Source organism: Maniola jurtina, chromosome 3, assembly GCF_905333055.1.
Source record: "Maniola jurtina chromosome 3, ilManJurt1.1, whole genome shotgun sequence".
In the NCBI taxonomy this organism is placed as follows: Eukaryota; Metazoa; Arthropoda; class Insecta; order Lepidoptera; family Nymphalidae; genus Maniola; species Maniola jurtina.
Window position 1 is genome coordinate 3,508,002 of NC_060031.1, and position 25,720 is coordinate 3,533,721.

The following is a 25,720-nucleotide window of genomic DNA, read 5'->3' on the forward strand; positions in this document are numbered from 1 at the left end:
GTATGTAAGTAATCATGGTCTGATGGTCTATACTTGTCTATACCATAGATTTTTTTTTCTCTCTTTTCTGGCTTTACAAAGATTAGCCAATGTCAAGTTTGTAGTTATTTGTAACAAGTTAGTTAAAATATACAAGTGTGGACCCCGCCTGTGCCGGCACTCGCTGACTCACGCTGACAGCACCCCTTTAGAGCGCTTTCCAGTCAGTTTTAACAAAAAAAAAACACTCCAAAAAGGCAGAGCACGCCCGCCAGCTAACACCAACACAGACGATGTCCGTACCATAGATTATCTACTATATTACTAGGTCTGTACTCTGTGGAATGAACGTAGACCAACGTAGACAATAGACAACTCTATATTGATTTTTTAAATAATTGCTGCCAAAGACTCGACTATAATATTCAATAGTATTATTATACTGACTGAATGTTGCCATTTTCTAAACAAATAAATAACAAACTACAAAGAGAATATAAACTAATCATTTAAATCTACAGAGTAATATTATTTCATAATTTGTTTGAAAATGGTTCCAAATGTTATGAAAAATAATTATAAAAATACTTCAGCGTAAAATGAAATGTATGAAAAATAAAGCAAAATTGACTTCTTCCACTTCTTGTTTCTATGGTTTCTGCACATAATCTTATCATTTGATATGACGTAACAAATTAATGAACGTCCTCCAGATTTCAGGGGTTACCTAAATAACCTAAAAGTAATTTGAATTTCCAATTTTCCTCATAAAAATATTATTTGTTTGTTATGTGTCGAGTGTACTAGTTAAATATAATTTTGGGGAATGACCATGTTTCCTATGTAAGTTGATTTCTTTTTAAAGGACTATAAAGATTTTAAGGTTTCCACTAATATTGTTTTGCAATTTTCGACCCATGTTTTGGAGCAATTTATCGCAATATCCTTGCGGTATCCTCCATAGTTATCTCACAATTGTTTTACAATATGTAAACTGTACCTTTTGTTTCTGGTCGGTGAACTGTACCATGTAAGCCCATTTTATTTGCTGCAATAAGTTGAAACATACAAATTGTAAACAATTGAGTTTTTCTGTTCTATGGAAGCTTCTCTGTGATTTTACATAAACTAGAATTGGACCTGATAGGAGTGGTTTTCTAAATAAGTTAGGATTCTTATTAAATAATATCTTATTACAATTTCAGAATGTTGGATACATAAAATACTTTCTTTAGTGAACCCCAACATGTCCTATTTAAAGGTGCTTCATTGCACTCTATGCATCAAACAAGGGGCCTTCAATCTTTCTAACAAGTCAGTGCTGTTAAAAATTGGAGTAAGTTACAGTTTTATACCTAATATTGTAGTTTTTCTTACTTTAATATTTTATCCAATTCTGTAATTTCAAGCATGTAAATGAAATAAATAGTAATAATTAGTGATATGTGTGAAAAACTATGGGTAAAGGCTACAACATACTGGGTGCTAGAATAACAAAAAGATATAAAGGTAGACTGAGGTGTTCTTGGTGTGGCATGCATCTTGATATATTTATGAATCTTTACAACATCTTCAATCTGACAACAACTTTATATAAACTAGAATAAATGGAAGGTTGGAAAGGAACCCTTTGACCAAGGGCATATTTTAATCTTAAAATTAAAAATCCTTAACCTTCAACTGATACAGTTAGTAACTTTATTACTCATATACCTATCAATCAAAATATTATTATTAGTAATAATTATATTTTTTTAGAATAAAACACCAATACAGCATCCAGTAAATATTTCCACATCATGCCACCTGAATAGCAACCTACCATTGACATCCCAAACAACGACGACCAAGGCCAAAAGTAAAAAAGTACCTGAAGACCCAAGAGTATGGAAAGAGACTCCAACACATGATATAAAAAATAATTTAGTTCAGTATTGCATGATGTTGTCCAAGTTCAGATTGACATGTAAGTTTTTTTTCATTTTTATGCAACTAATGACAGAAATGATATACACCAGCTGTGGAATTGAGTGGAAACAATCTTGAGTTTTTTGTAATATTCAGAAATATGACCAGCATCCAAAAACATCTGACCATTACAATAATGCCATGAATATTCATATTCTTTATAAAAGTATCAAAAATCAGTCATGCTACTCACATGTCTAGGGATCCATGTATTGTTGATGGTAGGGGTTTGTTGATGATTTTAGAATTTTTTACCTTGATCTTGAGACCTTGTTCATCATGATCAACCCATTTCCGGCTCACCACTGAGCACCAGGTTCCTCTCAGTATGAGAAAGGTTTAGGCCATAGTTTGCCACACTAGTCCAGTACAGATTGGGAGATTATACCCGTTATTTACATTTAATTCAAATTCAAAATTCAAATTCAAAATATTTTTATTCAATTAGACTTTTACAAGTTCTTTTGAATCGTCAAAAGCATCTACCACTGGTTCGGAATGCCTTTCCTACCGAGAAGAACCAGCAAGAAACTCGGCGGTTGAACATGGTTTAATATGTTAATAAACCATGAAATAAGCTTAAAATCATTGATTTGGGAAAAATTAAATAAAACGTCGTCATTCCAGCGCTAGTAGTGATGACGTCAATGGCTGGGTACGCGCTGGCGCCTGCGCCGTTCGACCTGGCCACGTTCGCGCTATGCTCGGTGGGCACCGGCCTCGTCAGCGCCGCGGCCAACGCCGTCAACCAGTACCACGAGATGCCCTTCGACGCGCAGATGTCGCGGACTAAGAATAGGGTGCTAGTTAAAGCATTGTTAGAGTAAGTAACAGAATTTAAGTTACAGATCTGTTGGTTATGTGCCCAAACATACAAAATGGGCACTGGTGAAACTAGGCACTATTCAAACACTCAAGTGGTCTGGCTCTGCCACGTTCGGGCAGTGCTCAGTAGGCGCCGGCTCAGCGCCGAGGCCAACGTCGTCAACCAGTACCACGAGATGGCCGTGTGCAGATGACGTGGATTAAGAATAAGGTGCTAGTTGTAGGACCATTGGAGTGACTAACGGAGTTTGAGTATTAGTTCTACCGTTTATGTGCCCAAAACATACAAAATGGTATCTAGTTTATAGCCGATTCACACCAATTGCGTATGCAATACGTACACATGACACGAGCGCAGTGACGCGCGTAAACCAGTAGATGTAACTGCACGCATTACGTCTGCGTGAGCGTTCACGCCACGCAAGTGGTATGTCACGTTTCATACAGTTCCATACATTACAACGCAATGGTACGCGCTACATCTACGCTTACGCAGCCTGTGTGAACGAGCTCTTAAACACTGAAGTGAGTACGATTTTCGGCTGCTGACCGTGGTGATGCCTTTCGGCACGATAGTAGACAGGTGAAGGACGAACCAAGTCAAAAAGTTCTTGGACACACTCCAGTATATCCTGTAGTATGCCCATAAATAGGTAATGTTACACCGATGTTTCAAACTTTGAAGACCAGCGATTCCTCCTGACATTTTTACCAACAGTAAAAGTATTTGTTACAGGCCCACTCACGCGATCGGATTCGCAACTGCAACGAGTGTAACTGGACTAAGTATACTATACTTTGGTGTGAATCCGCTGACCGCTGTGTTGGGTGCCGGCAACCTTATCTTGTATACGTCCATATACACGCCACTGAAGAGATTATCTATTGTCAACACCTGGTTAGGATCTATTGGTAAATATCTTACTTCAAGTGGTATAAGTTAGTCTTTTAAATATTGGAAAAAGACTAGAGTTCCATACTCCGTACCTCAAATTGAAAAACAGAACCCTTAAGGGATCGTTTTGTAGTCCATTTGTATGTATGCCAGTCCATGTTTCAAAGTTTTTTTTCTCAGAAATGGCTTGAGATATCAAGTAGAAACAAAATTTTTAACGAAATAGAAATGAGGTCTTCTGGCACAAATAAAGGAAAAATCTGAAAAGTATTAACTTCAAATCTTGTAGATATATTATGTGACAATTTTATACGTATGTATATGCAGTATTTGACAGTATAAATCTATACTATCTATACTAACAAATAAAATTGAAGTATCTGTCTGTAATTTCGAAATAACTACCTCATATTAAGCTCATATGGTTATTTCAGTGATATGATAGCTGAATCACACCTTTTTGTCTGTCTGTCTGTCTGTTTGAATGGGCTAATCTTCGGAACGGCTGAAGCTATTTTGACGGGACTTTCACAGACAAGTAGAGAACTAACCAAAGAGTAACATAAGCTACTTTTTTAACCGATTTTCAAAAATAGAGGAGTTGTGTTTTTCTGCCTATGAATACCGATATCTCCTAGATTTCTGAACCGATTTGCGTAATTTTTTTAGTAATCGATAGAGGAACTTTGCGATATTGTTTATTAAAAAATTGGATTCCAACTCCTCAATCCTGATGCTGCAGGGGATCTGGCCATTCATCATCAAGTATAATAATACGCATTTTGCAGTGGGCGCGATCCCGCCTCTGATGGGCTGGGCGGGCTGTGCAGGCAGCCTGTCCGCGGGCGCCCTCGTGCTCAGCGCGCTGCTATACTCCTGGCAGTTCCCGCACTTCAACGCGCTGTCGTGGAACCTGCGCCCCGACTACTCGCGCGCGGGGTACCGCATGATGGCCGTCACCGACCCAGGTGAGCAGTTTCACTATACTACACTTAGGATAAGGACCCCGTAAAATACGGGGCATCTGGCAATGCCAATTATACAGAAACCTGTAATTGCGAATAAAAAATACGGGGTGAATAAGCTCCCGTATTTTTTACAAATACAGCCGGAGCTGGCTGGCGCAACCAAACCCTGATGTTTTGGCCCGTAGAAAGAATATTTTATTTGTGCGGCTGTGGGTGGACCCACGTAATCGAAACTGACTCAATATTGATAGGTGCCTACTGTGAAGGGTAAAAATTACAAGTAAAGGTAATTTTAAGTTAACATGCAAAGATTTTTATAAATGAAGAGCTTTGAAAAGCTGTTTCTACAAAACCCCCTGGAAACTCTGATTTTCCGAGATAAAAAGCATTCTGAATTCATCTCGGGCAAGTTATCTTTGTACCCGTCAAAATAGGTTAAGGTGCATGAGACGGGTCTGCCCGCGAAATTCAAATTTAATTTGGTTTTTCGCAATTTGTAAATTAATACCGTGGGTACTCTGATTTACCAAGACTAAAAGCCTTTGTCTTTTCCCGCAATGCTAAGCACTCTGTACCATTTTTAGTCAAAATCGGTTAAACTAATGGACTATGAAAAGTCAGCAGACCAATATACAGATACACTGTCATATTAGTCAATGTATATTTATCATATTAAGTATGAATGATAATTTTTTTTCAGCCTTATGCAGGCGGGTGGCGCTGAGGCACACGGGCATTATAACAGCGACGTGCCTCGCGTCTCCATACCTCGAGGTTACCAACGTGTGGTTCGCAGTCGAATCGTTACCACTTAATATTTATTTTATGTACTTAGGTAATTACTATCTGCATCATTTATTATACAAAATACAACTAAATAATACTCGCGACTTCGTCTGCATGGATTTTAAAAACCCCGTCTCCATGCTGCTAGCTATCTCTATACCTTTCGTAAAAATTGGTTTATCGAATGGGTCGTGAAACGGTAACAGACAAACAGACTCGCATTTATTATATTAGTATGGATTACAAAAATATTTTTTTAGAAACTCTATTAACATTCAAATATTAAAATGTTGTATAGAAGCATGAGTTACTTTGCGAAAGTCCATGATATACAAGGAACCAAAAGCTTCATTTGCTATAATCTGCTGAAACAGATAAACCTGTATGGTGCAACATGCTATTTGCACCGCCCGCCCTCCCACTGCTAAACATGCAGGAAAAGCTAGCCACCAAGCTGCTGCGTGGGTGGTGCATATTGCTTGCTTTGGTTCCTTGTAATTCAAATATCAGTAAAGTTCTAATTTACTGCCTTGGCCTTGTTCGAGAAGAACATTATGATTATTATAAAGCAATAAGTTACTAACTCTTTCAGCTTGGGAGTTCTATAAGAAATCGGACAGTGGCAGTTCAAGGAAGCTCTTCAGATTCTCTCTAATACACCTGCCCGCACTCATGTTTCTGATGCTAGTCAACAAGAAGTACTGGCCTTCGAGCGATACTCAGGAACAGGACTTGGTGAAACTACAGGATGTTAAACATACGGAGGCTAAGAGAATAACGGTTCTGCCGAGAGGGCCCGTGGTTGCAGCCCAAGACCCTAGTACGGTTCACAAATGATGGTGCAAACAAATTACTGTGATGTAGTGTGTTGTGATAGCCTAGTGCTTTTAAGAGCGGTTACGCACTCATTCAATCGGAGTCCGTGAAAATACAGAAATAAAAAACTGGGACTAATCCGATCTCTCATCTAAATCCAAGCTATTCAGTGGACATCTTTGACTATCTTCGTCATACGTCTGATTTGAATCAGAGGCACATCGGAGATATTCTCACGGATGACGGAGAGAAGTTGAGTCTAATGCGTAAGCTACCATACAAATAGTTCTACGACTACTTCGGAAGGTATTTTCACAGATTCGGATCGGATGTGTGCGTAACCGCCCTTAGGACGTCCGCATCCTATTCGGGAGCTCGGGGGTTCGATTCCGGGCACGCACCCTAACTTTTCAGAGTTATGCGTCTAAAAAAATTAAATATTATTAATTTTAATGGTGAAGGAAAACATCGCGAAGAAAGCTGCATGCCAGAGTTCTCCATAATGTTCTCAAAGGTGTGTCAAGCTTGCCAATCCGCACTTGCCCAGCGTGGTAGACTATGGCTTAAGCCTTCTCATTCTGAGAACAGATAACCATCGTCATCGTAGTCATTAACTGATTAGAACTCCACTGCTGGACATAGGTCTCATGCGCCACGTTCATGCGACGCCTGAATCCAGCGGCTCTCGTGAGACTCGTTTGATGTCTCTATTGGGGATCTCCTAACTGGGAGATTAGTCGTATCATCAACCTTATTGAAATCTTATTTTTTTATGAATGTGCCTTTACTAATTATTGCCAGAGCACCATGACAAGATAGCGTGCACTTTTTCATTTAAAATATATGAGATTGCCTTGTGCATTACGACACGCCGCAACACATCAGTTTGTTTGCACCTTAATGTGATCGCATACCACAAGCCTTTCAAGAGTATTTCAATACAGAAAAAGTGCATAAACGGGTCAACCGCATCAGGCGCGCGGATGTCGTCAGCACCGATTCGTTGGTTAATTTTCTTTACTGAAACTTGGGGCCTTCGGGCGATCACATTAGTTCTACAAAATAGTAGATAATTGTAGTATTCTTTTTTTCTGTAAATAATGTACAATGCTTTGTGATGTTATTTATAGAGTCTGTTTGTAAGATATAAAATCACCTTTATGGAAATATTGTTAAGAATTTAAGTTATATTTTTCGATGTTTGACTAGTTCCTCATTGATGCATAGGAGTAAATAAAATAGACAGAAATAATAAATCCTTATATTTATTTTGTTTTTCTTGGTATAATTTAAATTATTACAATCACGATTGGAATTTGTGATGAACCGCCAAAATAGCCTTCAAAAATAATAATTATTAAAAAAATTAACTGCATTAAGTTTTCTATTAATATGACACAAGATTTTTTTTTGTCGGTCACGTGGCCTTCTTATTTGGCTATAATATGCAAATATCTGAACTTAATCTAAAAGTAATGCTATCCTTCTCACAATGGCTGCTGTGGAAAAGGGCAACACTTCTTCAAATCAATTTAGAGATTTGTGTATAATCGAATAATCAAACAAATAAAATAGATACAATGGCGATTCATCAAAGTTATTCTACATACAATTACATTCATTCAGACCTGATTTTGAACACGAGACAATGGATGCAGGTGGAAACCAACAGCTAAGTATAAAATGTATAACTGTAACATTATTAGCTCACTGCAACAGGGGTCACTCGTATCCACACGATTTGTGTAGGTTTCTTTTCTTGGTGATGGCTTATTATTTCCTGAAAATAAGAGATAAATTACTATGGTAAACTTAATAAATAAACCAGTCAAATGCGAGTCCGACTCTCACACTAAACCATCATACAAGATTATTATTACTTTTTAATTTTAAGGGGTTCCGTACCTCAAAGGAAAAACGGAACCCTTATAGGACCACTTTGTTGTCTCTGTCTGCCTGTCAAGAAAACCTATAGGGTACTTTCCGTTGACCTAGAATCATGATTATGTATACAAGTTTCTGATTTATCATGCAAAAATACCCGAATACGGAACCCTCGGTGCGCGAGTCTGACTCGCACTTGGCGGGGTTTTTTTTTTATTATTTGTTGTCATAGCAGTAATAGAAATACTTTGTCAAAATTTTAACTCTAATATTATGTTTTCTATAATGCTATCAAAGCTGCCAATTGTATTGGGCCAGTACACTATAGTCTAAACCCTTCTCATCCTGAAGGAAACACGTTCTCAATAGTGATGATCATAGAGTCGCTTACTTGGCTTTCTTAGAGGAGCGGTCTTCGCGGCTGTCGTCGCGCGAGCGCTTCTGCGAGCGGTGGTCGGAGGAGTGCTTCTTGTGCTCGCCGTTGGACTTGCTGTGCGACGACTTGCTGCGGTCGCGGTCGCCGTGCGACGACTTGTGGTGCTTGTCGCGATTCTTCGATGGACTGCAACAATTTGCTCTCATACATATTTTTTCTATCTATTTTATCCATACTAATATTATAAATGTGACAGTGTGTGTCTGTTGTTGTTAAGTTTTCACGGCTCAACCACTGAACCGATTTTAATGAAAGGTACAGACTTGGGGTACATCCCGGGGAAGGACATAGGCTACTTTTATCCCGGAAAATCAGAGTCCCTACAGGATTTTAAAAAAAACCTAAGTCCACGCGGGCGAAGCCGCGGGCAACCTTTAGTTTTTAATGAATCATTAGTGACATGTAGACGGTTTACATATTAAATATATCACATAATACTATTATGTAAACAAGTTGTGCAAGTGTGCGGAGCGTTTCCCCATCCCGATTGCCATGTCGACCTGTCGCGAACTATTCTTAATCTATTGAAACACTAATGCCGAAATCTATAGAGCGTTCTTTGGCTTTGCTCAGACTTAAGTTTCAGTTAAAATAAGACAGAGCTGGAGCTCTTGTAGTGTTTGCTCTCAATGTGTGATAGTGTAACTATGTACTCACCTGCTACTACTGTGTTTGGAGGGGCTCTTATGGCTGGAGCTCTTGTGGTTGGAGCTGGAGCTCTTGTGGTTGGAGCTAGAGCTCTTGTGTGAGCTGGAGCTCTTGTTGCTGGAACTCTTGTCATGTTTGCTCTTCTTGCGGCCCTCTTCGTCGTCGTAGCTGCGCCTCGGGTCGCGGCCTCCTTTGCGCTTGCGGTCGAAGTCGGTCGTGTCGCGGTCATAAATGCGCTCTTTTTTGTCCTCTTCGGCCGCCTCGCGCTCTAAGTCGGACCAGTCTTTGCCGGATTCTTCGTCTTCCTCTGTAACATTGTGGTAATCACACTCATTTAGAATATAAATACTGATATAATACTCATTTAGATTATAATGTTTACTATACAAAACGGCAAATACCATTAAGAGAAGCCTATATGTGAGCACAACTTCAAAATTAGTTTTAAAATGACAGCAATGCGCAAATACGTTCGTACAAAAATGCAAATACGTTTCTTAGCCACTATAATAGGCTATCACGGCTTAATGATTTTATTTTCTCTGAATTAATGCTGATTATATGAATGGATAAAACGCGACGTCGATGCGCTTAGCTCTTACCCTCGCTCTCACCCGAGCCATCGGACACGTCGGACGCTTCGGAGTCGTACTCCGAGTCGTCCTCCGACTCCTCTTCCGACTCCGCGTCTGTCGGCTCGTACGCATCGTCCTCTTCCTCAGATTCCTCTTCCTGTAAATACGTTTTTTCTAAACATTTACGACTAGATGATGCCTGCGACCGCCGGGAGCCACATATCCGTTCCCGGATGTAAGCTAATACTAAGCTATACCCGTCACAAACGATTTAACAAATGGGCCGTGAAAAGCGAGCAGACAGACACTCTTTCACATATTTTATCTATCTTCTAAGAGCTAGAATCAAAAAGCAAAAATGAAGAATGATGCCCCCCACATTGATTTTCTAAAATTCGACTCTAGCCAATCCAGAGTGGGTCAGCTATTATTATAATAATACTACATGTTTACCTGACGTTCGTTTTCAGCATCCGACTCAGGGTCCAAGAAGGACCAACCTCCGTTGTCAAAGAAGCCCTCTATGTCATCTGTGATTGTTTTCATAACCTTAGTCCAGTTCAGTGACTGTATGCCTTCCGAATATCGAATGTCGCAGGAGCTAAGAAAGAATTATTTATTGAAGTAAACTGTTCTAGTAATCGAGAACTTATCAACACTGGAACAGATAAGACTTTGCAGATGATCTGCACTTGGGCTGCAAGCCAGTTGAAAGATTGCAGTTCAAACTTCAAGTGCCATTTTTAATAGTACAGGATTAGGAAGGTATGTTTTATGTGACATTGTAATTTAAAGCAACTCACTTTAGCCATTCCTTGACATGATCCAGCATTTGCATGGGCACAGCGTTGACCATGGCAACTTTTTTGGCGTAGTCCTTGAAAACGAACACCATATCGAAGTTCTTGAGGTGGAACTGAACTCGCTCGAAGTGTACCAGCTCTACATCCTCCAGTGCTATCACGAAGGGAGGCCACTCGGTCAGGTTGACCAGGGCTCCTGAAGTTGGTTGAAGGAGGACGGTGCTACGGAAGGGCGCTCCGGGGAAACCGAGTTCTCTGTGGGAACAAACATGGGACTATTAGCACAGCGTGAGGTGATGCATATGCGGTTTGCGTACAAGCCACAGCTTGATGTCATCATGATGTTGTCATCAATTGTATTTTTCTTTTTATTCTTTACTAGAGAATTCCCGCGACTTCGTCAATTACAGGGACGCAAGCTACTCGTACCTCGTAATCAAATAAAATACTAAAATGTGTTTGTTACTCTTTCAATCAGAAATTACGGACGGATTTAGCTGATTGCGAGCTACGACATACCTGAAGGGCGTGTCGAACTCCACTTCCTGCTTCGTCATGTTCTCGACTCGCTCGCAGAAGCTCTTGAAGGCGACCTTGAGCTTGTGCCGCAGCTCTCGCTCGCTCTGCTCGGCCGCGAGGTCGTCGCGGTCGTGCATGTGTTGGTGTTTGCCCAGATCTGTCGTGATCTCTCCCACTTCCGTGTAGAATTGAACATCCACATGCTTCTTTTTGCCTGAAACATTGTTTGGTCGTGTTTAATTTGTGTGAAATCCCAGCATAAGGATAAATACAAATTAGTGAAGTGAACTCGCGGATGTACGGATTTTTTGTTTGTTACCATGGAATGAAACAAAATAGATTCCTCAACGCCTGTCCACACTCTAATTAAAGATATAGTGATGCGTCTTTAATGTAGATCTTATTAAAGTGCAGCTTCTTTACCGCTCTAATAATTCTATTCTACAATAAACGAGATATTTTTCATCATTCCGAACATTCAACGGCATTCTGAACTAGTGGTAAATTATTTTGACGATTCAAGAGCACTTGTAAAAGTCTACTTGAATATCAAATTCAAATTCAAAATATTTTTATTCAATTAGACTTTTACAAGTTCTTTTGAATCGTCAAAAGCATCTACCACTGGTTCGGAATGCCTTTCCTACCGAGAAGAACCAGCAAGAAACTCGGCGGTTGCTCTTTTCAAAGATTTGATATACAATATTATGCCATGTTTAAAAGCAATTGAAGTCCTGCGCATTGCTGGAGCGAATTGCAGGTCAAATCCACGCTTTTTTATAATTTGTTAGATTGTAATAAAAATCTATTCTATTCATCACAGATTATTATTACAATATCATCCAAAAGTTTTTTTGAAAATAAATGTATCAACTCACCAAACATAATAGCGTGTTTCAAATGGAAATGCAGCAATATGATCATCTCACCATCACACGGTTGAAAGAAGGCATTTTTTATATTGTTATACAAAATATCTACTTTATCGCCTCTGACTGACGTAAACCTAAAACCATTTGTGTGCGCTTCTAGAGATCCACTCATTCTCTTTGTGACTATGTTAGGCCTTATGTACAGGTCTTTGAGCTTAGGGTTGCCTTTACTCTGTGAGAGGACCAGTGTGTCTTGTTTGACCAGATCTTCCTTCTCCCTTTCCTCAGCTTCTCGTGTTTTGAACTTTTTCTGAACTTCCTTTATAAGTCGGAAGCCCGTGTTTAAGTTGGATGAGGGGGGTGATATCTCTCCAGGTTCTTTTGTGTTTGTACTTCGATATGTTCTGTGAAAAGATTTGTATTTTTTTTGTTAAGATAATAATAAAATATTAGTGATAAATTAAATTAAAATATTAGCGATAAATTAAATAAAAGTAATTAGATAATAAAATATTAGTGAAAAATCTAAACTTCATATTATTAGATGTGCAAGCCTAAAAATTGTAGGTCGCGCTAGTGAGGAAGAAGTTAACCTGCAGATAAGTGTTGTCGCCATTATCATACTACAATAATATGATTCTTATCGTATACAAGGTGCAACCAGAACGCAAATACTTGGGGTTATTATTATATATATCATGTACTACCACCACAATCCAATGCCTATAACCATTTGCCTTATTCTGTAGTTTTAGTGATTTAGTTTTTTCAAACCTGCAATGTATAGCTTGTAAAACTTGGGTCAATACCCCACCTATGACGCGGCATTGACCCCGAGTAGCCCATTTACGTATCGTTCGATGACCTCTAGTGTCAGTCAGATGTTTTTTTCACAATATATTGTGAACTTTTAAAAATACAGGTTTTTTTTCGCGTTTTTTTGTGGTACCTTATCAATAATCATCAGAGCTATCACCTGTCTTCATTTTTGCGAGCGTTCTGATTACACCTTGTATACCTGGAATACACTTGCACTTACACTTCTTTGACGAAGGTCGCGTCGGGTTGTGCGTAGTTGCCGCCCTCGTTGCGGCCCATGGTCGCGCCGGGGTGGAAGAAGTTGATTCGCAGATAAGTGTAGTCGCCCTCAACAGACTGCGATATGTTCTTAATTGTAGATATATGGAATGGTACCGGGATACCGAATATCGGTAGAATAACTGTTTCATATTTACGATCTGAAACATCACAAATGAAATTGAGTTATTACTATGCTTGTTTAGCTTTATAAAAAGCAGACTCAGTTGTACATGTTCACATCAGAGCAATACATTAGAAAAATTGTTCAGGTCAGTTCAAAGATCCTGAGTTTTTCTTAGATGGCAAAATGAAATAAAACTTCTCCATTTCAAGTTATAAAAAAGGATTGGCAGAACATGTTTGCTAGAAATGCAAGCCCCTGCTTGAGACAAATTGCTTGAAACAAAGAGTGAACCTCTCGCCTAGGCCTTAAGTGTTGTTAATCAATGATTATTATCTTGGACGAATTAAACACATCGTTTGGAATACTCTTAAGTATTAATATAATATGGTTCAGCGTTCAACCGTCAGAGTAGTATTCAAGGTGTTAATAAGATTATTCTTTCAAGTATACTCACCCACATACAACTTCAATTCTTTCACTTCATTCTCTCTAGGCATCTGGCTGACGCTTTTGTACGAAACTGTGCTTTTCCTTATTTTCTCTCCCTCTTTCCCGCTAGACTGTTTCGCCAGTCTCTCTTTGGCCTTCTCATTCAACGCTATAGCAAGCTCCCTTTGATGTTCCTTACGTTTCTCCTCTGAGGAATGTTCTGTGCGGAGCTTGGATTCGATAACGGCAGTTCTTTTGCCTCTGCCTAAAAACGTTTATAGGATTGTATAGTGTTAAAAGTTATGTTTGTAGTAGCGAGTAGCACGTAAAAGCGATGCATATTTGATCACGCGATTAAAGTGCTAGTGCAAAATCAAACTGTTCTAGTCAGTATTTATTTATGTATATATTTTCCATTTATATTCATTGAAAATCGTACCAAAGATTATTTAAAAACGATGAAACTCACCTCCATTTTCTATCCATCATCGATTACATGGAAGGAAATAAAAATCATGAATATGTCATTATTGTACATGTGCATTATGAAGTAAAGATAGCTTCAATATATTAACGAAAGAAATCAAGTAAATAAAATTGAGCAAACATCATGTGAAATTCAAAAAAAATCTATGTATTCTGTTAAAAAAACTGTAAATAATAATAATTATAACATTTATAATAAAGAACAAAATTTACAGTAACTAATAAATTATCTCCTCTTCTTCGACAGTAATGCCCAAATAATAAAAATTCTTCCCTCTCTCCTTCTCCCAATCGCCTTTAACTGGGCCCAGAAATTTAAGATATCTCTTGTCTATAACATATTTGCACTTGCCCTCTCCCCTCCCCATCCTATTCCCCCAGAATAAGAAAAGATTTTTAGAGATTTCACCAAAGAAAAGCTGTGGTGGATTAGCTAGTCTCTATCATACTCACCGAGTATCTCAGCCTTATTTTCCTTTTCCTCCTCTTCCTCTTCGTCGTCGTCCTTGAGGAAGATACCAATGTTCTTGATCTTCTTTTTGGACTGTGTGAGAAGAGACGCCGGTTGCTCCTCGTTCACTAGCACTGTGTCGCCAACGAATAAGGCATACGTCTGCAATGGGGAATGATGACTATGTCAAAAATAAATTATTTTTTAGTAACAGTAATGACATTATAATGACACTAAAACAAGACCATTAAATTATAAGAAATGAAGTCGATTGACAATCTACTGTTTAACTAAACAGTAGATTGTCAATCGACTTCTAATATCTAATATCACTAGTGAGATTGTAATATTTGACAATATGCCTGCAGCATATACACAACGCAAGTACACGTCAAATTTTTCCTATTGTTTATGTATTTTTAGGACACTCAATTTAATTTTTTTAAACTGCATAAACTTACGCATCGAATCCTGAATTTTTAAGCAGCAACAGATTTTTTTACTGTCATTAAGAATTAATAGTGTATATTATATTATAACTGCCGGCCATGAAAGAGTACAACAAAGAGCTTACTTTGCCTTCTTTATCAGTTGCCGCACTGTTGGTCAAGTTGGACAGGCCTATGTTGATGTTGAACACCATGCCTTTCTTGGCCACTATGGAGGTTTTGGGGCCAATCACGATTGAGCTTTCACGGAACTCTATACCCATTGCGAAACTGAAAATAATAAAAAAAAAGGTTAAATTAAATTTGTTTTTCTTCTTTTCCTTCTTTTATCAAACTACCTTCATCAGATAAATTAATAATTTAATAGTATTTTTGAAAACTCAAATAAATTAAAAATAACCTTACACTACATACATCACAACCCCTAGTGAACAATTTGCGAAGTAAAACTTGATAGTACAGGGTAAGGGCAAACTGTATGCAAAATATTCAAAACGATTTTTGGATTGCGATATAACTTAGTTTATATTTCAATCATGATTGATTGGTCCAATCCCTCAATACACTGAATTAAACCCTTAATATCTATATCTATTCTGAGAAATACTGAGCATTCCCCTCAGACTCTGAGGGTGAGATTTCAGAGCACGCTTAGACTTTGCACAGACTTTTGAGTTGAAATGAGCCAGATTTATGTGAGAGACATAAATTTGTTGAGAGATATACATTTGTTTCTTTTTAACTCTATCTTAAGTCTAAGCAAAGTCAGAGTGCACTCTATAGATCTCACACTAAAATTTCTTGAGGCCCATTTAACTGTCATACGAAAACTCATACTAGATGTAGAAATTAAATATTTTAGGAAAGGGAGTGTAAAAATTTCAACCTACCCAAAGTTTTTTGTGAGATTATCAACAAGTTCTGGCTTTTCCTTCTTAGCCAGTTCCAAACCAGCTTCGTATACCGTAGACAACTTGGCACCAGCAACTAGACGTTTTAATACTTCCTCCTCTACATTGAGTAGGAAATTGTAATTGCTCTGAACAGCGTCCGTAGGGTTGACCAGCAATGTACGTACGATGTTCGAGCAATACGATTTATATCTTGCACCCAATGAACATATGATTGCTCCAAAATGCAAGTGATTTTTGTCCGAAACAGCGCTGAATTTTAAACTGTAATTGCCACCGGATTGTATGATCGGTGGATAGCACATGTCTACTTGGCTTGTGTCTACACCTGTGACATATTTTTTATCTGATATCGCTGCTTCTACGCCTTCTGCTAACTTTGAGTGTTTTACTTTCTGAAATAATGTAAGCAAGGTAAGAAAGATAACAGTAAGTCAGATAGGCTTATGTACCAAGAAGGTGACACCAGTTGTCATGACTGTCGGTAACAATCCAGAGTCAATGGAGTTCTGGAATTTCGATGCTAAGACAGAATGTGCACTACGGAACCATTTTAGCCAGAAGTTGTGCAGCCCGTCCGACCCCGGGCATTTAAATGAAAAATAAGTAAATGAGAGGCAGATTATCAATTTTGTTTAACTTTTTTTATATCCTAGCTAGCTGAAGCTAGAAACTGGCTTTTCTTACTTAGTCCCATTTTAATTACCATGGCATGGTTTTCGATTTACTCTACTTACTCTTTGTTGGAGAAGATACAGTATTTCAGCATGTTTAGACATGCTTGAAATTCTAAGAAACTAACAAAATATACAATGTGCATTATAAGCGATAGGGAAGCCTGATTGCACATTATATGGAAGCCCGATTGCATAACATTACGCAATATAAACAATGTAATCATTTCATCATTGTTTTAAGTGTTCTATACCTCACAAGGAAAAAAGGAATCCCTATGGGATCATTTTGTTGTCTGTCTGTCTGTCATTTCTGTCAAAAAGCCTACAGAGTACTTCCCATTGACCTAGAACAATGAAATTTGGCAGGTAGGTAAGTCTTATAGCATATGTAAGGAGTAAAATCCAAAAACTGTGAATTTGTGATTACATCACAAAATAAATTTAAATATGTTCATGGACAAGAACAACTGCTGAGCTGTTGCTTGCTGGCTATCCTCAGTAGAATCTGCCTTCCGAACTTGTAGGTAGTCTTGATATATCGTTAGCGGCACATGCTGTCCTACATACGATGCACAGGAATACAATTTCTTTTATATGTGGCATAATACTGTATATCAAATCTTTGAAAAGAGCAACCACAGTGTTCTTCTTGGTAGGAAAGGCATTCCGAACCATTTGCATTTGATGACTCAAAAGTACTTGTGAAACTTTATTTGAATAAAAATATTTCTATTCTATGCAATAAATAAATTCATTTAATTTCAATCAGTAGTTACCTTATCAGAATCAATAATTTCCATAATTTGATCCTTTAAGTACTTGGTGAATACATCAACTGTCACCAAACATGCTTTCTTTATGGTGATGACCTCCGGATCTTCCTTGGGTGCCATGATTAATGCAACTGAGGAGCTAATATCAACATTTTCAAATTTCTCTGCCTTTAACACAGCTTTCCAGCTCTCACTGAATTCTCCTGGATAGTTGTCTTTAGCAAAAACACCAAGTGTCTTGCCCGCTTTAGATTTCTTTATCTCTTGTAAGAGTTTATTGAAGTTTTCTTTATCATGGTCATTCTGAAATTGTTTTATTACATTAAGAGCCTGTATCACGAGCACCAACTAAACTTTTATGTGATTAAAAACTGCTTAAAAATCCCAAGGGAACTCTTTTGTTTTCCAAGATAATAAGTCATGTATGTGACTTTCCAGGTCTTCAACTACATAATTTATTGATACAAAAAATCCCATTGATCTGTTACTCCATAGTGGAGCAATTGGAGGACAAATCAACATTCACTTTTGTATGTTATAATATGAAGTGATGATTACTTCACATTTAAGCAATTTAATAAAATGCCTGATTTTTGTTTAATTTTCTACACTTTATAAGTCATCTACCTATGTCTGTAAAAGATTCTCAACAATTTTAAGACAAAAACCAATTAAAACTATGGTTTAAATTTTATGATTCCAAAACAGACATTTTTATGACTATGATAGTTAATTATTAGTTATTAATATCCAAAAATTTAATATCACTTACTCTATCTCTTATTAGTAGCTTCACTGGTGGTAGGTCAGATTCTTCTTTACCATTTTCAATTTGCCTCAAAAATTCTATTTTCTTTTTACTTGCAAGGAAACACATACTATGTTCACTCAGGACTGCTATTGTATCTGGTAATTCATATCCAAACAGCCATGTCTGGTAAATAGAAAAGAAATTACACCTATATCAACAAATATAGAACAGGAAAAGATATGCGAGTCATCATGCAAAATTGTACACTTAGATTAACAAAACTAGGAGGATCATCATACATAATTGAGCATGATAGTAAGTATGTAGGTAGTTAGAATTTTTTTTTTTTATACTGGACAAAGTATATCACAAAATTAGAAATGCTCAACAAATTACGAATTATGTATAAGAACTTCGTTTAGCAAGTAAAATATAAACTTCATGATCGAAGTTACACTGACGTTCTTTTACGCACATTGTATTGTATCATGTGCGGTGTGTTAAAAACAAACCTGTAACGCCGTCGATTTGCTGTAAATTGTATCTTCATCACCACCGACACAAGTTACCAGACAATCGGCCTTACCCAAGGCATCCTCGCTTTTGGAGTCTGCAGCAGCCTGCAAGTAGATCACATGGTAATAAAAGAGTACACACTTCTTCCAAATTCACCAAGAATCGTGAACAACCTTCCACGCCGCGTAGAGCTTTTTCATGCGTCTAAAAAAGGTTTCTTTATCAAGCGATATATTCGACATGGTAGATAATGTCTTTCGGCGTAACTATAATTAATGTTTCTCGTATTTATCGCCTTCGGACGCGAAATAAATATGAATTTAATTCACGACATTACAACATTTTCCTTTGAAGTTTGACAGCATACAAAAATGGCGGGCGTTTGCGCTTCTTTCTCTATTGTCTATGAAAGTATAATTTTTTTTTTTCTCTCTCGTCTAAGTCAAAGAGTATATAAACACTACGTTCTAAGAGACGGAACTTCCATACATTGCTTTCTAAGCACGATCGAGGGATTTTTTCGCCAACATAATAGAAAAAATCAAGAAACCAACCTAACAAAATTAAATTTCATATTCTGTTGACAGACCTAGAGTTGTCTGTAGTCGATTAATAATAGGGATGCGTTTTGTCCGAATATCAATATCGATAAAAAATAAAAATCAAAATAGGGCTCACCCCAGACAATTAATATTCAGATCAAACTATAATCTATACTGACAACTATTTCATTTATTTTAATATAATTTGTACAACTTTACAACGGTTTTACATATAAATTCAGATTTTACAAAAATATAGAGAAAGCAGAGATTACAAAAATTCTTATAAAACTTGTTTCGAGCTTGGTAACAATAAAGCTTTCTAATGCAATAAGCACTGGAGCTTTCGAGGTAACGTGGCCTCAGTGCTTTGATCGCGTGAACGAAAAATAGAAGTGCCTAGAGACTTGAAAAAACTAAACTAATATCTAAGGCTCAGACGTCCACGTCAGACTTTATGTTAAATAATCGGGCCAATAATTTCGACGACTTTTATCATAGATAAAGGCAGCAGCATCAAACAAAATCAGCCGATACGATTAACTGTGGAAAGACTGAGTCAGTCACAAAGTAAAAGATAAAGTTGTCCAGATCAGACCTACCAAAAGTCTAACATGGGCGGAGGCCCTTAGCCACCATCATTTTAGTTTAGAAATTGTATTTGCATGTTCTGAAGGATTAATTGACTCTCTAATGTTGGTACATAAATCTATCGATGGTCATACAAAATATTTTTTTATGAGACTTTCTAGGCACTGGTCTAAGTATAAATTACACCAATACATGTAGTTCTGTGATATAACTCTTTGGTGAGAAATATAATGGCAATTCCACATGCTTGCGATGAACTGCACATAACAAACTTCGGCAAGTACCACGGAGTATAGGGTTCCGTACCGTAAAAACAGAGCTTTTTTAATGTCACTCTACTTGTCTGTATGTCCAGCTGTCCATGTGTCATAGGTCTTTAGCTCTTTTCTTACCCAAGCATGTGGGGTATCTTTGTTTAGAACTCAAAAAGTAGGGTTGAATATATAGGTAGGTATATTTTTTTATTTTAAATAATAATGAAATGGAGGGCCATCCAAGTTGTCAGGTTTGGACGATTTTTTGACCTAGGCTATTTCAAATCTAAACTAGGAATAATAGGAAAATTTCTGTATAATATTTGTACCATATTATACCTACTGTATTTAAACAACAAGTACCTACTAAAAACATTAATAATTAATAAAATAGTTAAATTGTAAGCTGTTAGCGAAAAATTCGTAAGGCTATGGCTGTTACCAAAACGAATGAATATTTTTTTGGGTTTTTCTTTCACGGCTTATTGCTGTATTATTCTAACTCAGAAAAGAATGTAGTTAGGTATTTCATACACTTGGCCGATTTTTATGCATAGTGTTTGGCTATGGTTTGTTGGCTTGCATCCAATCGAATCGCACGACAAGCGCTCCAAGCGTCCAGTGGTCCACACGGTCGATGGGTCCTCAGTATTAAATTCTAGTTTGTCACAAGCGTATGGCGCCACCATAATAGTCAGTCGCACCAACACTTTAGAAAGTGTAAGTCACAGATTAATAACATATAGGATAGTGACAGTGACATCAACTTCAATATTTCATATTTGTGATCTGTGTTTGTGATTTGAAATTTGAATTTCGAAATTTGGAATGTTTGCGGTGTTTCCGATTTTATTTCGGATTTTATTTAAAGAATATTTTCAAAATATTAATAACTATTTTTGTTTTAAAGAATTAAATTAACACAAAATTATAAAATGCAACGGTTAACAGCGCAGGAACACGTAAATTTAACAGAAAGTATATTAAAAACTTTCAGTCAAAATCGCATCACAACTTTATTAGATTTTCTTCAAGAAGATGTTCAAAAGTTATCAACATTAAGCAAATTAAGCTTACCACAAATTTTAGAAATAAGGAACCATATTCTAGTAAAATATTCAGCACCATTAATAAATGGTACAAGTTTATTCATTAATAGATTAACTTGTAAACAGTTTATTAGCACTGGAATGAATAGGTAAATATAATTTCAAAATAACTATAAGTGTATGTCTATCTACTGATATCTATTAATATACCAACTTTTTTTTTTTACTAAGTTTGGATGCAATTTTGTGTAATGGAATTCCAATTGGATATATTACTGAAATATGTGGACTTGCTGGCTGCGGTAAATCACAATTATGCATGCAACTTGCTACTAACTGCGTCCAAAACACCAGTACTTCTGTTCTTTACATTGATACAAAAGGTGATTTTTCTGCTGTAAGAATTCAGAAAATTTTAGCTTCATGTGGGTTTTCGTATAAGGTATTATAATTTATAATATTACACTTGTAATTTATTTACTTAACCTGCCCATACTGCTCCAAAATAAAAATGGTCTAATATAAGGCTGAGATCTTATAGAGCATACTTTGACTTTGCTTAGACTTAAGTTTCAGTTAAAATGAGAGATTTATGCTCGGGGGATGCTGCTGTCTCGTTTTAATAGTGTCTTAAGTCAAAGTGCACTCTATACATCTCAGCCTAAGACTGGCACTTGTCTATACCCAAATACCTAAAAAAATTATGTACCTAACCCTGTTTGTGCTTTATGTTTCTATACCATTGATCTGCTTATGATAAAACTGATTGACGTATGGTGTTTTTGGGTCTTGCAGAAATATTTCTGATATAGTACCATCCGCAAGGAATTTGCCAAGTCGCATTGCAACAATAATTACCTAATTTTGTATAAAAATATCTTAATTTCCAATATTTCCGAATGTTAAAGCAATTTTATGATTCTACATTATTTACTATACAAATTGCAAAATCAAATTTATTATTATTTAGTATTCCTTGCAGGACATGGCATCTATTATGTTAAAAATAAAAATCATCCACATTTGGAATATGGAAGATCTAGTAAAGTTGTTTGAGAAACTTAAAAGTGGTGTTCTTATTATAGAAAATTTGTCACTAGTTATTATAGATTCATTACCAAGTCTTATGTTTCAACACTTTGGTGACGACAATAAAATAGGTACATATTCCAGTTCTGTATTTTCATTCAAAATGTTACTTGTACCTTACTAGACTTGCCCCAGCATTCACTTCTCTTAAATCAGCTCATTGTTGGCCCACTACTGAGCACAGGTCTCCTCTCAAAATGGGAAGAAGGGTCTGGGCTATAGTCCACCATACTGGCCCAGTACAAGTTTGTACTTTTGAGAACATTATGGAAAACTCACAGGCACGCAGCTTTCCTCACCATGTTAGACAATGTGACTAATTCTGTTGTTCATAATCTGTAAACTAAATTAAATTGGCAGATCTAAACCTAGTGATATAACTATGGTCATTTTGAGAAGGATGGTAATAGATTTAGACCTGTCTGAATTTTAGTTTAGAAATAGCATATTGATATTAAGTAGCCACATTGATGTTTAATTACTCTTCACAGGATTAAAATTGCTAAACTGTTTTGTGAACTACGCAAGAAGCATAAGCAAAGAAATGGAAATAGCAATTGTTTGTGTTAATATTCAGACTCGATGGATTGATCACGATGTTGTAGACCTTGAAGGTAATATAGTTTCCTTTTAAATAAATAAAACTATATTTAAATTAAGTATATACACATTAAAAGAATGTACCTAGATAGGTACCTAAATAAAGGCATATTAAATTAATACAGAATAATAAATTGCAGATGAGGACCGGGCAGGAGAAACAACATACACTGAGAAATGGAATAGATGCTTGGGAAAGTATTGGCAAAATATCCCTTTTATAGTGCTCTTTCTGGAAAAACAACAAATCTCTAATAAAAACAACTGTTTTACAATAAAAATTACGGTTGTGAGACATAACAATCCTCAGATTAATAAAAATTGTATGTTGGAAATTAGTTCATGTGGAATTAGATAATAATTATACTGAGAAATTATAATGTCTATTTTCTTTTACACGCTTGGCCCTTTATTTCTTTTTAAGAACAATTTATTAAGCTATAAATAATTATCTAGGATCTACTATTTTTTTTTATCTCTATAGTAATTACCAAACACTGGTAAGTAGAAAAGAATAAAGATTACTACTATCCAGTATGAAGTATCTAGGGGTCAATACCTTTTAGTTCATTTGGTCAATACAAGAATAGACTTCATCATAAAGCAATGAATTTCATTATTTGATAATTCGGGGCGTCAAGCATAGTTTAGGGATCAAAGGTTTACGAGGCATAAATTTAAATTTTCGGATTTCGCGCTTCTACCAGAACAGCTATCCTATCAAAGAGAATAGGTATAATTACTACGTTTTATCCTAAAGTACTCTGTGACCGGAAGTTAGCGTGAACTCTCATAGTGTTGTACCTCTGCGCTGCCTTCAGCTTCTATCTTGTCTATGATAAAAATTAGTAGCTCAACCAACATAATAGTAAGTATAATATAAGAAATTAGGTAGGTATTCCTAGAGGTTACCTACTAAATAATTTGCAATACAAAAGACACTTAAAAGTTTGCCGATGTTTTTTTCATTCTTAACTTCTGTTAACGAAAAAATTGCGCAATCTGGCTTATGCAAGCTCCTATATATACTCAGCACTTTCAGGCAGACGGAGCGTGTAGATAGCGGTGTAGCTGAACTTTGAAGCTTTCATTCAGCTCGTAGTAATTATATTCTCTTTGATTTGGCTCTAGCTTCTGGATTGCGTTGTGAAAGTCGATTTAGCGATTCGTAGCTCCAATCGGGAATCGACTATACCAGCCATCACTATTTACTTGTCGTGCGATCGATGCCTCATTCTTATTCGAGTCCCTGGTTCGATTTCATTCTTTCCATATTCTTTCCCATTCCCTTTTCAATTATTGCTTGTCAATGTCAGTCAATGTCAGTTCTCTTTTCATCATTGATCATAGATATTAGATCAAGGGTTTCTCATTCTGTCATTTCGTCGCCCGTCGGCCGCCGCGCGCCTCTCAGGCGATGCGTAACTTGCTGTGATGGTTTTATTTAACAGTTTTATATATTTCTCAATTTTATGATATTCACATCTTGTAATAAACCTTGTAGTGTAATTTAGTTTCATTTATATTTATTCCTTTAATTAAAATGGCGAAAGAAACCCAGAAAATTATGTACAAGCTGGTACTGACTGGAGGTGAGTGTTAATTCTATTTTAAATAATGAAACGAAATTATTGAGAACAAAGTGCAATTTTTACGTCGAATAGGAAAATTGTATTGTTACGTTGTGTAATGTTTGTATTAAATAATTCAATCGCTATGCACTTATAAATAAATAGCTCTGAATGCACGTGGGGACTTGGCACCATTTTCATACATGCCGCTTTATATCTTTTTTAACCTAAACAGGGCCTTGCGGCGGAAAAACCACTGGACAATCTCGACTTAGTACGTTCTTCGAAAACTTGGGATGGAAGGTAATATTATTTTATCTAAATCTATGTAGTGAACCATTTTGACATTTGTATTGATTAAATTTAAATCCCCTTTTCCCATTGTGAATTGCAATGAAACCACAAATAGCAGGCCAGAAGCTATCAATTCCATACTTACATTGTAAATTAACTTAAGACTATTCAATTCTATTATCATATTATAATGTGATTTCTTGACTCTTGCATACTTTCCAAATTGAATATACCGTCTTGGGTACCTTTTGATTGCAAGATTTTAGATTTATTTACTAGATGTTCCAAACTATAATTTTGAATAAATATAATGCCAAAATGTGCCTTGATGTGGCATGCAAAACTAGCCTTAATTATTGTGGTTACTTAGAAACATTTTTTATATGGTCTGACTGTGAAATTTAACTGCATCTGCCAAAGCAATAGTCCCCTGTGGTTCATTTCTGGTATGGTTTCTCCTAACGGAGATCCAATAAAACATTGTTCCACATTGTGTTTATTTCCAGGTGTTCCGGGTGCCGGAAACGGCTACCGTCCTCTTAAGGTACGAAGTGCAACCTTCTCTCTCATGAGAGTGTGTTGCCACCTCAATTTCAAAGGATACAGTTATGAATTTACATTTATTTAAACTCTATCCTTCCCAGCATACTTCTAGTTGTTAACTGGGGCTGGTATGCTTTTTATTTAAACCCATTCGATGAAATGGGCTTAGAATAATGGGTAGACCTTAGTTATACCAGGAGTGTGCCAGGAAGAGAGATTTTGTTGTCATTTAAATCATACCTACCTACCCAGTTTCTTTTTAAAAATTGTGTACTTAACTTTGAATTTGTATAAACACTATAAATCAATTTGTTTAGCAAAAAAAAATTGTAACTTGAGTTTAAATTGTACATCAAAACATTTGAATTGCAACATGTATTTAATATTATCTATTGTGAAAAATGATTTCAATAATATTATGTTTTTGTCTACAATGATAATTCTAGTGAACATTGATATTTTAGGATAAAATGTTATTATATTATTAAGAATAGTAATGAAAAAACCTTTTTACTCTAAAAACAAATTACTTTTTGTTTTTAGTCACTCCAATATTGATTGACGAT

At 36.5% G+C, this 25,720-nt stretch overlaps 4 protein-coding genes across 8 annotated transcripts in view; 3 read left to right on the forward strand and 1 right to left on the reverse strand.

Moving 5' to 3' along the window:
- The first annotated feature begins 573 nt into the window (after window positions 1–573).
- Window positions 574–7,512, forward strand: LOC123880115 (protoheme IX farnesyltransferase, mitochondrial). Its single transcript, XM_045928049.1, has 9 exons — window positions 574–822; window positions 1,185–1,315; window positions 1,738–1,945; window positions 2,575–2,770; window positions 3,509–3,684; window positions 4,456–4,635; window positions 5,336–5,470; window positions 6,014–6,291; window positions 6,826–7,512. Exons 2-8 carry the CDS (start codon window positions 1,226–1,228, stop codon window positions 6,256–6,258), a joined length of 1,230 nt encoding a protein of 409 aa, XP_045784005.1. The 5' UTR covers window positions 574–822; window positions 1,185–1,225; the 3' UTR covers window positions 6,259–6,291; window positions 6,826–7,512.
- Window positions 7,487–19,013, reverse strand: LOC123880048 (FACT complex subunit spt16). The gene is made up of 18 exons (XM_045927938.1): window positions 18,795–19,013; window positions 18,618–18,725; window positions 18,127–18,288; window positions 17,358–17,657; window positions 15,884–16,299; window positions 15,119–15,263; window positions 14,547–14,706; window positions 14,077–14,085; window positions 13,633–13,872; window positions 13,014–13,212; window positions 11,981–12,378; window positions 11,103–11,316; window positions 10,584–10,838; window positions 10,234–10,381; window positions 9,808–9,937; window positions 9,215–9,512; window positions 8,513–8,683; window positions 7,487–8,017 (listed from the first exon to the last, which is right to left on the reverse strand). The coding sequence occupies exons 1-18, from the start codon at window positions 18,861–18,863 to the stop codon at window positions 8,011–8,013; spliced, it is 3,429 nt and encodes a 1,142-aa protein (XP_045783894.1). The 5' UTR covers window positions 18,864–19,013; the 3' UTR covers window positions 7,487–8,010.
- Window positions 19,014–20,807: 1,794 nt separating this feature from the next.
- On the forward strand, window positions 20,808–23,126 carry LOC123880138 (DNA repair protein RAD51 homolog 4). The gene is made up of 5 exons (XM_045928086.1): window positions 20,808–21,206; window positions 21,289–21,499; window positions 22,040–22,217; window positions 22,638–22,760; window positions 22,887–23,126. The coding sequence occupies exons 1-5, from the start codon at window positions 20,944–20,946 to the stop codon at window positions 23,102–23,104; spliced, it is 993 nt and encodes a 330-aa protein (XP_045784042.1). The 5' UTR covers window positions 20,808–20,943; the 3' UTR covers window positions 23,105–23,126.
- Window positions 23,127–24,109: 983 nt separating this feature from the next.
- LOC123880078 (TRPL translocation defect protein 14) overlaps window positions 24,110–25,720 on the forward strand; it is a 40,300-nt gene continuing 38,689 nt past the window's right edge. For 4 of the 5 annotated variants that reach the window (XM_045927983.1, XM_045927999.1, XM_045928021.1 and 1 more), the window contains exons 1-3: window positions 24,110–24,338; window positions 24,553–24,620; window positions 25,118–25,155. In XM_045927983.1, coding sequence (XP_045783939.1) covers window positions 24,290–24,338; window positions 24,553–24,620; window positions 25,118–25,155 — 155 coding nt within the window. In that variant the 5' untranslated portion in view covers window positions 24,110–24,289. The remainder of the gene's footprint in view (window positions 24,339–24,552; window positions 24,621–25,117; window positions 25,156–25,720) is intronic. The other variant, XM_045928005.1, reaches the window with a different exon arrangement.

Excerpts from the sequence above, each read along its gene's own strand:
- LOC123880138 (XM_045928086.1), top strand. The coding sequence starts at position 20,944 with ATGCAACGGTTAACAGCGCAGGAACACGTAAATTTAACAGAAAGTATA. Across the intron at positions 21,207-21,288 it reads ATTAGCACTGGAATGAATAG|TTTGGATGCAATTTTGTGTA; the intron begins GTAAATATAATT and ends TTTTTTACTAAG. Across the intron at positions 22,761-22,886 it reads CGATGTTGTAGACCTTGAAG|ATGAGGACCGGGCAGGAGAA; the intron begins GTAATATAGTTT and ends AATAAATTGCAG.
- LOC123880115 (XM_045928049.1), top strand. The coding sequence starts at position 1,226 with ATGTCCTATTTAAAGGTGCTTCATTGCACTCTATGCATCAAACAAGGG. Across the intron at positions 1,316-1,737 it reads CAGTGCTGTTAAAAATTGGA|AATAAAACACCAATACAGCA; the intron begins GTAAGTTACAGT and ends ATATTTTTTTAG. Across the intron at positions 2,771-3,508 it reads CTAGTTAAAGCATTGTTAGA|GCCCACTCACGCGATCGGAT; the intron begins GTAAGTAACAGA and ends TATTTGTTACAG.
- LOC123880048 (XM_045927938.1), bottom strand. The coding sequence starts at position 18,863 with ATGTCGAATATATCGCTTGATAAAGAAACCTTTTTTAGACGCATGAAA. Across the intron at positions 10,382-10,583 it reads CATGTCAAGGAATGGCTAAA|CTCCTGCGACATTCGATATT; the intron begins GTGAGTTGCTTT and ends ATTCTTTCTTAG. Across the intron at positions 8,684-9,214 it reads TCCAAACACAGTAGTAGCAG|TCCATCGAAGAATCGCGACA; the intron begins GTGAGTACATAG and ends AAATTGTTGCAG.